Below are 14,960 nucleotides of genomic sequence, written 5' to 3' on the forward strand. Positions count from 1 at the left end.
TTTTAACTTTAATTCAGTACAATGCAAGAAATAAAATTGGGCATTGTATTAGTACTGGATACAATAATAAAGAAACAAGAACAAGCTGTAAGCAATAGTGGTTTTGGACAATTTAGAAAAAAATTGAATTAAGGAAGCTTTCAAATGTCACACACTTTTCATCAGGTCGTAATAAGATAGATCAACAGATATGGGGTAGTTGCATTGATTCATATCCCATTATTGAATTGAGAGAGATCAGATCATAGGAGGAGGTTTTGATCAAAAATATTAGGGTCAAGGTGCAGAGGTCCTCTCCTAAATATTGTGGGCCAACCTTATCCATGTCATAATGGTGCATCTCCATCAAAGTCCAGTGAAGTCAATGGAGTTGTACCTTACGTTAAGGTTGAATTTTTTCCAGTGACTTGATTTATTTCAAGTTATTTCAGGGGATCTTATCATCCAGTCAATGTGTTACACCTCAATATAGTCTAAAACTAATGCTAAATTAAATTACAAAGATAATTTTTATGCTTGTTCTTAAAATCATTAAGAGCTGATCTCAGATGTGCAAAGTTCTGATCATTGTGTATTGGCCATTGCCTAAGTGCAAGTGTATCTGAGATGAGACACATGCTGTGTGATCACCTGATGGTCTGCAGGAGGCTATGCCTTATGATAGGGCTTAAAATGGCTATATTTGCCCTACTTTGTGGTTATCCTCTCTGCTAAAGGAGAAGTGTTGGTTGTAAAGAATTCCAGGAAACCCAGCATGGGAGAGATGAGGATAGAGTTCATCTGGAGGGACCATAAGAGTTAGATGTTGAATTAATCACACTCTGGATCTTCATAGATCTGAGAATCAGACCCAGCCAAAGATGAGATGAGACTTTGGCTGAAAGAAGGACTTTGGCTTTTGTTTGTTGAACTATGACTATAAGATGCAGTTTGCCTTTGCAGTTCGGAATCCAAAATTGTATCTTATTCCCTGGAAACCAAGCACCCTCGGTTCACCTGATTTGTCATCTACAGAGCCCTGCGCAGTTGTAAATTTTTTATCCGCATTCAATCCGCAATCCACAAAAATGATCTGCAGAGATAAAGCGAATATCCACAGATTTGCAGGGCTTTAAATATAAAATTTGGATCCGCATCCATCCACGAGCCACAGAAATGATCTGCAGATCTGGATATCTGTGAATATAAAGTAGATCTGTGCAGATTTGCAGGGCGCTAATCATCTGGGAATAAAGAAAAGGCCCAGGTCACCTACAATGTTGAGTTTCGGTATAGGGAGTAAAACGAGGCATGAGCCTGGTAGGAGTAAACTATTTGAAAGGTTCAGACAAATAAGATGGTGCCACCCAAGGACGGGCTTTAAGAATCATTTCTCCACTGTACAGAAATCTAAAAATAATATAAACCTATTAGAAAAACCATATAAAAACTTCAAAGGCAGAAGCACTAAACATAAGCAATAAAACCGCCTTTATAAACATATAAACTATGTATTAAAATAGAGTGATTAAGCATAATAACAAGGAAAGTAAAAAAGCTACATTTTCAAAAAGCCTAAGGGAAAACAAGTATCAAATGGGCTTAGCAGTGAGAAATTGGTAGTCTAAAGCTTTTTATAAAACCTCAAGAGAAAGACTCTTGCAAAGCAGGATCTCTCCCTACCCATGTCATAACATCATGAAGAGCATACTGCAAAACAGATAGATTAGGCAGATATCAACTCCATCTCCAGAAACAGCTCCAGCATGAATGCTTCACCTGAAGTGGAGAAAGAAGGGCATAGCTGGCTAGTGCAACATACTTTAAAAAGGTTCACACACGCCTCTCTGTGCACACAAAAGATTCAAATAGGGTTGCACATGTCCAGCAAAAAGAATGCTAAGCTCAGTGCAATGTGGTTAGAAGCATACAAAGAGGAGCAACAAACACAATATGAATCCTGAGGAAGACTTTAAATGGGAACTGGTGTGCTTGGACGTTCACAGAGCATTACAATAACAGTTATGTAACCATCCAAACAGTGCCCTCTTGACCACAGGAGTACTGAAATGCCAAGCCCTTTTGTTAGTATGAGCAAGCTAATTGCCATAAACGTGAGCCCTAACTTTTGAGGGAGGAGGTTCTTGTGTCTTTAAGGACAGTAAAATCCTAGGCTCATGCTACTGTTGTCATTGCTCCTGCCACTACTCAGATAGGGCAGGATTAAGAAGAAGATGATCTCGCAATGTAGTCATGTACCCCTGCATTGGTCTTGAGCACAGTGGAGGGAAGGGCAGTACTGGATGCCAATAGCTGGAAGATGTTTAGAAATACTGCAATACAAAACACTAAAAAGGATTAGTAGCAGCCTTGGTCAGTGATATATTAGGAGTTGATTTTATTTTCTAGATGTCCATAATATATGTATAGAAAATAGTTAATTTGTAAAAGCTTTGCCCTCCCTGAAATAATACATCTTCTGTTCCATTCTCACTGTTACTGGGAGTTGAAATGGCTGCTGATACAGAGCGATGTGAAAACATGATGAGCTCTGTAACTTGGGAGCAATTGAGCAACTGAATACTGCATTATTGAGAAATCATTCCTTACCTCTGGGTGTTAAGCAGAAACTGGAGAGTCCTAGATGGACATTCAGGGCAGAGCATAGGATGAATAAACATAACGGAGCACTGAGTATTTACTGATAAATTCAGGATGGAGATTCAGTAGTCTCAAACTGGCCAGTGGAATGCTACAGGGTTGGCAACTCAAGGTAAGGTGACCCTAAATTTCAGGAGCTTTCTGTTGTAATTTGTATCAGTTTCTTAAATAACCAAACAGTGAATGAAAAGAATAACAACTTGTTTAATGTGCAGCAGGAAAGCTGCATGGGCAAACCAGCCATATTCCTTCAAAGCTGCCAGAGGCACCACTCCAGGAGCATCTAAACAAAATCTGTGCAACACTCAAGAGGCATGCAGGTGACCTCATCGAATTATTGTCTTCCCCCATTTCTCCATCCCCCCGTCCCCAAATCTCTCCTGTCTCTGACATCTCCTTCTTGTCGTAACTGAAATAGTAATCTCTTCAGAGCAGGGGCTCAATGGTTTGTAAGTCACCATTCATACCTGTAATGCTATACAAATAATAATTAATAACCTCTAGATTAAAATAATGATTAATATTGGAATGTTCAGTTGAAAACTCCAGTTCTTAGCCTTTTAGATAATCACAAGTATAGATGCTTTTTGACTCACTGTGACAGGTCATCACATGAATCAAAGCCAAACCCAGTGTGGAATGGGGGGGTCACTAATGATATCTAGGGCCAGGGATCCAGGGCATATGGCAATCTATTCCACAGCTCTGAAAATTGTCACAGAATCTGCCTTTGCTGCAGAATTGTGCTCTGGAACCTCAGCTTTCATTTTTCATATGGTCGTGAAGTACTTGAAAATGTGAGCCAAATATAACAAAGGCAGCAAAGCAGAATGTGGAAACTATGGAGGCATATCCCTCCTCTCCGTTGGTGGGAAGATCATCGCCCGGATCATCTTGAACTGCCTAATAGCCAGTATTTCTTGAGGCAAATCTACCTGAAAGTTAATGTGGTTTCTTACCTGGCCGGAGCACAGTCGTCATGGTGTTTGCTGTCAGACAAATACAAGAGAAGTGCATTGAACAGAATATGCATCTGTATGCTGTCTTCATAGATTTGACAAAGGTGTTTGATACCGTCAACAGGGAAGCCCTTTGGACCATTCTAACACAACTTGGCTGCCCAAGAAAATTTGTCCAGATTATACGCCTTTTTCATGACAGCATGACAGGCGAGGTATTGTCTGATGGAGCCACATCAGCCCCCTTCAACATCACCAATGGCATGAAACAAGGATGTGTTCTCGCACCTGTCCTGTTTAACCTGTTCTTTGCATGCGTCCTTAACCATGCAATGAAAGATCTGGACCGAGGTATATACTTGAAATACTGGCACGATGGTTCACTTTTTGACCTCCATCGCCTCAATGCAAAGACTAAGACAGTGCAGAAACTCCTTCTTGAGGCACTCTTTGCTGACAACTGTGCCCTCATGGCTCACACTGAAAATGATCTTCAGCACATTGTCAACAAGTTTGCTGAGGCCTCGCAACTCTTCGGACTATCAGCCTCAGAAAGACAGAAGTTCTTCATCAACCTGCACCTAGATCAAATGCTTCTGTCCTGAGTATCTCCATTGACGGCATTCATCTTAAAGTATTGGAGAACTTTAAATACCTGAGTAGTGTCATATCCAGTGATGGATCACTGGATAATGAGATCAACGCACAAATATCCAAAGCAAGCCAGGCACTTGGCTGTCTGCATGTCAAAGTTTTAAACCACCACAACATCCGGATGTCAACAAAACTGCTTGTGTACAAAGCTGTTGTTCTCTCATCTCTTTTGTATAAGTGCGAAACATGGACACTATATAGGTGTCACATCAAGCAGCTTGAAGCATTACACATGCGCTACCTCCGCAACATCATGAAGATCCGCTGGCAAGACAAAGTGCCCAATCTCGAGGTCCTCAAGAGAGCCCAGATGACAAGCATCGAATGATGAACATGAAGTCACAGCTATGTTGGACTGGTCATGTCAGCCGCATGAATGCCAACAGAAACCCTCGCCAGCTTCTGTATGGTGAGTTCTCCCAGGGCATCCGACATATAGTTCGTCCACGGAAACATTATAAGGACACCATCAAAGCCAGTCTGCAGTACAGCAGTATCAAACCTAGGGACCTTGAGGACGCCGCCAGCGACAGAACACAGTGGCGTACAACAGTTAGAAATACCTGCATAGCCTTTGAGGAAGACCGCTGCCGGCGTCTACAAGGGGCACACGAACGACGTCACAGAGCATCAGCAGCGCACAATCCACTGACCGCAAACTTCCCATGCACCATCTGTGGCAAAATGTGCATCTCTAGAATTGGCTTGTACAGTCATTGGAGGGCACACTATGAAACCAATAACAGATGATCTGCACAGATTTGTCATCATCGGATTGATGGACTATCAAAAGCATAATGGGATCAGTGTCCATGACTGGGTCTCCTCTGCACTACTACAATGCAAAGAATAAATACTGTACTGATTGAATTATTAGTTTTCAGATTGTTTTCACTACATTTTAATTGAAATAAAACTGCTGCAGAATTTCCTGTCTGCCACATCAAAGTGCCACAGAGTCCAGAAATCTAGAATTTAGGTTCAGCTTGCTGTGGGGCATGCAGCGCCTTGACTATATCTTGAAAATGTCTAGTTAGTTTCCAAAATCTGAACAAATATACCATGGTACAGAGAATGTACTGTGCATGCTGAAGAAGATGCAGTTAGGTACCAAGGAGTTGAGCTTAATTCTGTTTTGTGGCAGCAGAAATATACGGAAATACTAATTTTGGTGTAGCGTTCAATATGTAGGAAGAAGGCATGTAGCTGACCCACTAAAAACACAGTGATGCAAGAGAGTCATAGTAGAAGTGACAAAACCAGGCAAGTGCTTAGAGCAAAGTAAAAAAAAACAACCAAACCGTAAAACCACTGGTAAAATTAGTACTAAAAAAGCACATTTATTTGGGGTCATGAAAAATCTAAATACTTTTTTCATGCATGCCTAAATCTTTTTAATGGAACCCATTAAAGGCAGTTTTTAAGGTGAAAATCTATATTCACATGTGAATTCTCACAAAGCACAAACTATTTTGAGTCATGCATTTTGCAGCCTAGCTAATGAAAGACGCAGCAATATGTTGCATGCTCCTGGGACGTTTCCATTCTGCTCTACAGAAGAATAATTAGACTAATTTTGAAAAAGTCATCAGCAGAGAGGTTTAAAGTGACCCCAAACCCTTCCTTCCCTTTATCTACCTCACCTAACGGTACACCGTATTCGGAGCTGCTGAGAGGTGATGCTATTTCAATACGTTACTGCCGTATGCTATTATACAGTGCTTTGAAGGCACAACAGAGGTCAAGCTTTCAGGGCTAGTTCATCCCAGTGTGACATAGTAGTATCCATATTGTGTCAATCAGCTGTTCACAGGGGTATCAGTAACGATATGTAAAAATAACTATGGGCCTCTGAAAAAGACAGTGATTGGATATACCATACCTGACATTCAAATTTCGATTTCTTTGGTGAATCTTGCTCCACTGAAGTCAGTGGGAGTTTTGCCATGGAATTTAATGGGGCCAGGATTTCATTCGCTGTGTTAACTGAAATTAAAGCATTCTGTATAGACAATGCACACAGTGCCATTGCAAAGTACATGCTGGAATGTGACAGTTCAACCTAAAAATTAAAGCACAAAATGTGTGTGTTCAGCTTTGTTTGTTATTAAGTCAGAACCTTTGAGGAGAAGGAAGAGCTGTAAAACAAAGCATTGAACCATATCAAGATTGCACAGTCTATTCCAGGTATAATTGACCCTCACTGAATCTGAATCTAAACTCAGATTGAAATGTGGGGGGAAGAGGGCTGTCACTTTTATGAAGAGTTGTAAATCTGTCTGAGCTGCAACTGTTCCACAGTTTCCTCCATTTTCCAAGTGGCTGATACAGGCTCTCAGTTGAAGAAAGATGCCAGATATTGGAGAGTAAATGCTGAATTGTAATAAAACTTCAAGGAAGTCTCTCTAGCTGCTCGTGAATTTCTCACTCTTCTTTCAGACAAAATAATATTACGTCATCATATTCTACATCATTTTCTAGGTGTTATCTCCAATGAAAGCAGCAAAGAATCCTGTGGCACCTTATAGACTAACAGACGTTTTGGAGCATGAGCTTTCGTGGGTGAATATCCACTTCTTCAGATGCATGTGGTGGAAATATCCAGGGGCAGGTATATATATGCTAGCAAGCAAGCTAGAGATAACGAGGTCAGTTCAATCAGGGAGGATGAGGCCCTGTTCTAGCAGTTGAGGTGTGAAAACCAAGAGAGGAGAAACTGGTTCTGTCGTTGGCAAGCCATTCACAGTCTTTGTTCAATCCTGAGCTCATGGTATCAAATTTGCAGATGAACTGAAGCTCAGCAGTTTCTCTTTGAAGTCTGGTCCTGAAGTTTTTTTGCTGCAGGATGGCCACCTTAAGGTCTGCTATAGTGTGGCCAGGGAGGTTGAAGTGCTCTCCTACAGGTTTTTTGTATATTGCCATTCCTAATGTCTGATTTGTGTCCATTTATCCTTTTACGTAGAGACTGTCCAGTTTGGCCGATGTACATAGCAGAGGGGCATTGCTGGCATATGATGGCGTATATTACATTGGTGGATGTGCAGGTGAATGAACCGGTGATGGTGTGGCTGATCTGGTTAGGTCCTGTGATGGTGTCGCTGGTGTAGATATGTGGGCAGAGTTGGCATCGAGGTTTGTTGCATGGATTGGTTCCTGAGCTAGAGTTATTATGGTGCGGTGTGCAGTTACTGGTGAGAATATGTTTCAGGTTGGCAGGTTGTCTGTGGGCAAGGACTGGCCTGCCACCTAAGGCCTGTGAAAGTGTGGGATCATTGTCCAGGATGGGTTGTAGATCCTTGATAATGCGTTGGAGGGGTTTTAGCTGGGGGCTGTATGTGATGGCCAGTGGAGTCCTGTTGGTTTCTTTCTTGGGTTTGTCTTGCAGTAGGAGGCTTCTGGGTACACGTCTGGCTCTGTTGATCTGTTTCCTTATTTCCTCATGCGGCTATTGTAGTTTTGAGAATGCTTGGTGGAGATTTTGTAGGTGTTGGTCTCTGTCTGAGGGGTTAGAGCAGATGCGGTTGTACCTCAGTGCTTGGCTGTAGACAATGGATCGTGTGATGTGTCCGGGATGGAAGCTGGAGGCATGAAGGTAGGCATAGCGACCGGACACATCACATGATCCATTGTCTACAGCCAAGCACTGAGGTACAACCGCATCTGCTCTAACCCCTCAGACAGAGACCAACACCTACAAAATCTCCACCAAGCATTCTCAAAACTACAATACCCGCACGAGGAAATAAGGAAACAGATCAACAGAGCCAGACGTGTACCCAGAAGCCTCCTACTGCAAGACAAACCCAAGAAAGAAACCAACAGGACTCCACTGGCCATCACATACAGCCCCCAGCTAAAACCCCTCCAACGCATCATCAAGGATCTACAACCCATCCTGGACAATGATCCCACACTTTCACAGGCCTTAGGTGGCAGGCCAGTCCTTGCCCACAGACAACCTGCCAACCTGAAACATATTCTCACCAGTAACTGCACACCGCACCATAATAACTCTAGCTCAGGAACCAATCCATGCAACAAACCTCGATGCCAACTCTGCCCACATATCTACACCAGCGACACCATCACAGGACCTAACCAGATCAGCCACACCATCACTGGTTCATTCACCTGCACATCCACCAATGTAATATACGCCATCATATGCCAGCAATGCCCCTCTGCTATGTACATCGGCCAAACTGGACAGTCTCTATGTAAAAGGATAAATGGACACAAATCAGACATTAGGAATGGCAATATACAAAAACCTGTAGGAGAGCACTTCAACCTCCCTGGCCACACTATAGCAGACCTTAAGGTGGCCATCCTGCAGCAAAAAAACTTCAGGACCAGACTTCAAAGAGAAACTGCTGAGCTTCAGTTCATCTGCAAATTTGACACCATGAGCTCAGGATTGAACAAAGACTGTGAATGGCTTGCCAACTACAGAACCAGTTTCTCCTCTCTTGGTTTTCACACCTCAACTGCTAGAACAGGGCCTCATCCTCCCTGATTGAACTGACCTCGTTATCTCTAGCTTGCTTGCTAGCATATATATACCTGCCCCTGGATATTTCCACCACATGCATCTGAAGAAGTGGGTATTCACCCACGAAAGCTCATGCTCCAAAACGTCTGTTAGTCTATAAGGTGCCACAGGATTCTTTGCTGCTTTTACAGATCCAGACTAACACGGCTACCCCTCTGATACCTGATCTCCAATGAAATATTTAAAAAGTCCATCTTCCATGGTGATGAACGTAGCTTTTCCTTTTGAGGGGTGAAAGCAATAAGCCATAGACAGAGGCAGTCTCCCCGTAAACCTACTGCTTTGAGTGGAATTTTGGAGTTGTTGGTATGACACATACTGACTAAATAGGTTTCTTGCTGTAAAGATATTAGCTTGCTGATTGTGATCCTTCTTATCACACATAAGTATTGCATGATTCCAAGTCCCACTGCATTCTCTTTAAAATGCAAAAAGCATTGATTGACAGAAATGAATGCAGTTCTTTTGTGCTCCATAGTACTTAAGTAGTGGGAAAAGTTTCTTAGCTGAGTTAGTTGTGCCACCTGGAGCTCATAACTGGCAGAGCTACAATAGTTTTTAAAAGAAATAATCTTATGCATGGAAAAATAAGCCTAGATTATATGAGCTGGAGCAACTCTGGTGGAGAAAAGAAGAGTGACTGAAGAAAGTGTTTGGGAATCAAAATTAGAAACAAGAGACATAAACTTCTTATACAGTAGTGTGAAAGAGAACTTTCCTCTTAGCTCTTTCCTCTAAGCTGTGGTGCTATCACTATGCACTGATGTTCTCAAATGACTATAGGAAATCAGTGTTAGAACAAAAATGGATGGGCCAAATCCATCCTTGGTGTAATGACAGTGAACCTCCAGGCCTGGGTTGCAATTATCTGTGAAAGCAGATTTTGGTCTTGTATTATCTATTATCTATCTGTTGATATTTGAAGGACTACAGGAGCTTCCATACTGCCCCAAACACTTTGAAACCTTCTTGAGCCTGTCTGCTATGTCTCCAAGTCCCTCCTTAAAACACTGTTCTTTATCTGAAGCCCATAAACAATAGCCTTCTGTGTAAGAGAAATGTAATTTACAAAAAAAATGCAGAGCCTTCAAGATATGTGCATGTTTAACCCAATGTGATCTTCTTGTTCTTATCCTTGCCTTCCTTTCTTTCTTTTCTTTCACCATAGTGTCTAGTAGCAATAGTCATGGACCAGGACCCCATTGTGCTAGGCAATATACCTTCCCATCCCCTGAGCTCCAAAGGCGTATTGCTGCACATTCTCTCATATTTTATCTTACATACTAATCTGATCATTGGATCACTGTGGGTGCACCATAGGGCCCACATATAGCACCACTGAAGTCATTAAGACTCCACCCCACAGGTGTGAGGGTCAAACCATGAGGATCCAGTTGCATGATTAACGCCCTAGAATGTAAACTTAGCAGCACAGTGGGTTTTTCTGTGGCTTTAAGGGCCATGCTCACTTACTGCACATAGATTCTATTGGTACTCCTAGTAGTACTGTGGTAGTAGTAGTCAAATCCCATGGTCAGAGGTGCAATATTAAACCTGGAATGGAGACTAATTATAATAATACTAGAATAGTAAGTGAAATATATGGTACTTTGGGGGGTGTTTTAGTAATTGAGGGAGATCATATATTCTTTTCCTGTCTGGATGATGGTATGCAAACACTCATTTTATATAATGAAAAGAAAATATAATTTTCAAAGACTTTGTGTTATGAAAATTGTAAGCTTATCAGATTAGGAACTCTCTTTTGTGTCTTGTACAGTGCTAGATGCAAAGTCTCTGCATAAAAAAAAAATACTTAAGACATAAGAATGGCCATACTGGATCAGACCAAAGATCCATCTAGTCCAGTATCCTGTTTTCCGACAGCGGCCAATACCAGGTGTCCCAGAAGGAATAAACAGAATAGGTAATCATCAAGTGAGCCATCCCCTGTCTCCCATTCCCAGATTCTGGCAAACAGAGGCTAGGGACACCATCCCTGCCCATCCTTGCTAATAGCCATTGATGGACCTATCCTCCATGAATTTATCTAGTTCTTTTTTGAACCCTGATAAAGTCTTGGCCTTCACAACATTCTCTGGCAAGGAGTTCCACAGATTGACTGTGCGTTGTGTGAAAAAAATTCTTCCTTTTGTTTGTTTTAAACCTGCTGCCTATTAATTTCATTTGGTGACCCCTAGTTCTTTTGTTGTGAGAAGGAGTAAATAACACTTCCTTATTTACTTTCTCCACACCAGTCAAGATTTTATAGACCTCTATCATATCCCCCCTTAGTCGTCTCTTTTCCAAGCTGAAAAGTCCCAGTCTTATTTATCTCTCCTCATAGGGAAGCCATTTCATACACCTAATAATTTTTGTTGCCCTTTTCTGAACTTTTTCCAATTCCAATATAGTTTTTTTTTTAATATGGGGCGACCACATCTGCACACAGTTTTCAAGATTTGGGCATACCATGGATTTATAGAGCAGCAATATGATATTTTCTGTCTCATTATCTATCTCTTTCTTAATGATTCCCAACATTCTGTTCGCTTTTTTGACTGTCACTGCACATTGAGTGGATGTTTTCAGAGAACTATCCACAATAACTCCAAGATTTCTTTCTTGAATGGTAACAACTAATTTGGACCCCATCATTTTATATGTATAATTGGGATTATGTTTTCCAACGTGCATTACTTTGAATTTATCAACACTGGATTTCATCTGCCATTTTGTTGCCCAGTCACCCAGTTTTGTGAGATCCTTTTGTAGCTCTTCACAGTCTGCCTGGGACTTAACTATCTTGAGTAGTTTTGCATCATCTGCAGATTTTGCCACCTCACTGTTTACCCCATTTTCCAGATCATTTATTAATGTGTTGAATAGGACTTGACTCAGTACAGACCCCCTGGGGACACCACTATTTACCTCTCTTCATTCTGAAAACTGACTATTTATTCCTATCCTTTGTCTCCTAACTTTTAACTAGTTCCCAATCCATGAGAGGACCTTATCCCATGACTGCTTACTTTGCTTAAGAGCCTTTGGTGAGGCTTTCTGAAAATTTAAATACACTATATCCACAGGATCCCCTTTGTCCACATGCTTGTTGACTCCCTCAAAGAATTCTAGTAGATTGGTGAGGCATGATTTCCCTTTGCAAAAACTATGTTGACTATTCCCCAACAAATTATGTTCATCTTTGTGTCTGACAGACAATTTTGTTCTTTACTATGGTTTCAACCAGTTTGCCCCATACTGAAGTCAGGCTTACCGGTCTGTAATTGCCGGAGTCACCTCTAAAGCCCTTTTTAAAAATTAGCATCATATTAAATATCGTCCAGTCATTTGGTACAGAAGCTGATTTAAATGATAAGTTACGAACTACAGTTAGTAGTCCTGCAATTTCACATTTGTGTTCCTTCAGAACTCTTGGGTGAATACCATCTGGTCCTGGTGACTTATTACTGTTTAATTTATCAGTTTGTTCCAAAACCTCCTCTAATGATACCTCAATCTGGGACAGTTCCTCAGATTTGTCACCTAAAAAGAATCGCTCAGGTTTGGGAATCTCCCTCACATCCTCAACCATGAAGACCAATGCAAAGAATTCATTACTTGCAGACTCATACATCACTGCAGTAGAATATTTAATGTGTGTATCTTTACCCATCAATAAAATTTGTATTGGGCTATCTAGAAAATGCTTATAGATAAGATAATTATGTATTATTGTTATTATTGCATTATTATTAATAATAATTATTATTATTATAATTATTATTAATTATAATGATTCTTAAGTAAGGATTGTTGCCTTTAAGCATGATCTAAACCTTTGTAGAAGTTAATAATTTTTTTTAAAAAGACAACTAAAAGAATGAGATTATCTGATAAAGTCAGGGGAATGTCAAACATTTCTTTACAATTATTAGAGAAAAATCACTCAAATCTGTTAAATCTGGACTGTCATTTACACTACTCACTGGTACGTCAGTGTGGCAGGTGCTTTAGGTCTGCATCTGCCCCTGTATTAAATGCATCTTGTCCTTACATTTTGAATTCAGCTCTTTGCAGGGACCAAGATACTGATTGTTGCTGGCAGATTCTTCAGACTTAGGATAATTGGACCATGATCCCTTCCTCTTTCAGGGATTTGTTCTTTGAGTCACTTTAGATTTCAAAAGAGTCTCAAAGGTCACCAAGAAAGACTGAAAGATTTAATATCAATCATGGTTAATCCAGTTCTTTTTACATGTGTCCAATTCACAGCGAGCTAGATGCATTTAAAATGAATTTGTCACTGCTGAGCACAGTACCTATTATTCCTGAGGCATCCAGAACTGTCCTTATGCTTTGCAGGGTCCAAGGCTCTGGAGAGAGAAATGTGCAGAGAATGTCCTGATTCCAGAAACAGAGGGATTGTTCAAGTTAGACAGAGTGCTAAATCAATCAGTACATGAGGGCAACGAGGAATCACTTTGAATGCTTGTGCTTATGACCAGTCCTGCAGGCGTCTCTACCTTCTTTTGTGTTTCTTATCCAGTTATAATTTCTGTGTAAAATGAAATATAGTACAGACAGAATTATCATTTAAAAGATCTATAAATAGCAGTGACTCTAGTTTTCCCTAGTTACAATACAGGCAGCATAAACCCATATGACACAGGAGAAATTTTATTTGTACATGTCCAGCTGTAAGTGGGCACTATCCAGTTTATTACACTGAATGCAGCATGTATGATTATCTGCCTTGTAGGCAGGGGCATATGTGTACATTTTGGTGCAAGCAATTCATGGCCCTATGGGCTCTTGAAACCAGAGTGTCTGAATTGGAGGAGCTAAAGGAAACAGAGAGATACATAGACAAGACTTTTCAGGACACAGTAGACTGGTCCTACCCCAAGTTTGACAGTCTCTGTGCTGTTGAGGAGGATAAAACTCTTGGGGAAAGACATCAAATTGGCACAGAGGAAGACGATTCCATAGTTGGGACCCGCCTTCCAGATGATGTCATGGTATCCTCTTGCACTGAGGATACCCCTCCTGGGGAGGGGGGATGCCAGTTATTAAGAAGAGACAGATAGCAGTAATGGGGGATTTGATTACTAGAAATATAGATAGTGGGGTTTGTGATGACTGGGAGACTCACATAGTGTATTCCTGCTGGGTGTGAAGGCTGTGGACCTTTCGAGACATCTAGAAAGACTTATATGCAGTGCTGGGGAGGAGTATGTAATCATGGCATGTGTAAGTACCAGTGTCATAGGAAAAGGAGGAGAGGTCCTGGAGGCCAAATTTAGGCTGGTCTCAACACAGACAGAACTATACTGTATTGGACACTCTTTATTAGCTAACTAGGAAACGTCAAAACAAAAGCCAGGGAAGTAATAACTGAGTTTCAGACTCTGCAAACACTTTAATGCTAAATTGTTTTTAGATTAAAACGTTCTTTCTTTCAGTTGTGTGTAATACTGGAGCCAATGCAAGAACTGATGTCAAGACATAAAACTTACAGTCTAAGTCCTCGGGACTGCCTGAAGACATGCTTGTTTCAAAAGTGGCAGAGAATGGTGGCACCACCAGGTATATTTTTCTCTATATTTTTATTGCACTTGTTGTTATTATGGAATATAGAAACACTGAAAAACTTTGCTGACAATCCACTAGTAAAGGAAATAACACAACAAAGTTAAACACTATTCTATACATAACCTTAGGCCGTCTCTACACTTACTGGGGATCGACGCTGCTACAGTCGATGCAGCGGCGATCAATTTAGCAGGTATAATGAAGACCACAGAGCGCTCTCCAGTCGACTCCGGTACTCCACTGGAATGAGAAGATTAAGGTAAATCAATGGGAGAGCATCTCCCATCTACACAGCGTGGTGTAGACACCGCAGTAAGTCAACCTAAGCTATGTAAACTCCAGCTATGTTATTCACGTAGCTGGAGTAGCATAACTTAGGTCATCTTACCCCGGCTTTGTAGACAAGGCATTAGATATAATTCTAATGGCATGTAATCTTACTCTGATGCTACATAATATGAAATAAGTTTTAGATGTATACACATTCAAATAGTTTCACAATGTGTAAGATATAATTCAGCATAAGTAAAAGATAATACATAGTATATGAAATGCCCACT

General features: G+C 40.9%; 1 protein-coding gene across 6 annotated transcripts in view; it reads left to right on the plus strand.

Annotated features, from left to right (window-relative positions):
* LDB2 (LIM domain binding 2) overlaps positions 1-14,960 on the plus strand; it is a 513,042-nt gene that overhangs the window by 486,774 nt on the left and 11,308 nt on the right. For all 6 annotated transcript variants that reach the window (XM_050947879.1, XM_050947881.1, XM_050947882.1 and 3 more), the window contains one exon: positions 14,271-14,394. In XM_050947879.1, the coding sequence (XP_050803836.1) occupies positions 14,271-14,394 (124 nt within the window). The remainder of the gene's footprint in view (positions 1-14,270; positions 14,395-14,960) is intronic.

This window comes from Gopherus flavomarginatus, chromosome 3 (assembly GCF_025201925.1).
Source record: "Gopherus flavomarginatus isolate rGopFla2 chromosome 3, rGopFla2.mat.asm, whole genome shotgun sequence".
Taxonomy (NCBI): domain Eukaryota; kingdom Metazoa; phylum Chordata; order Testudines; family Testudinidae; genus Gopherus; species Gopherus flavomarginatus.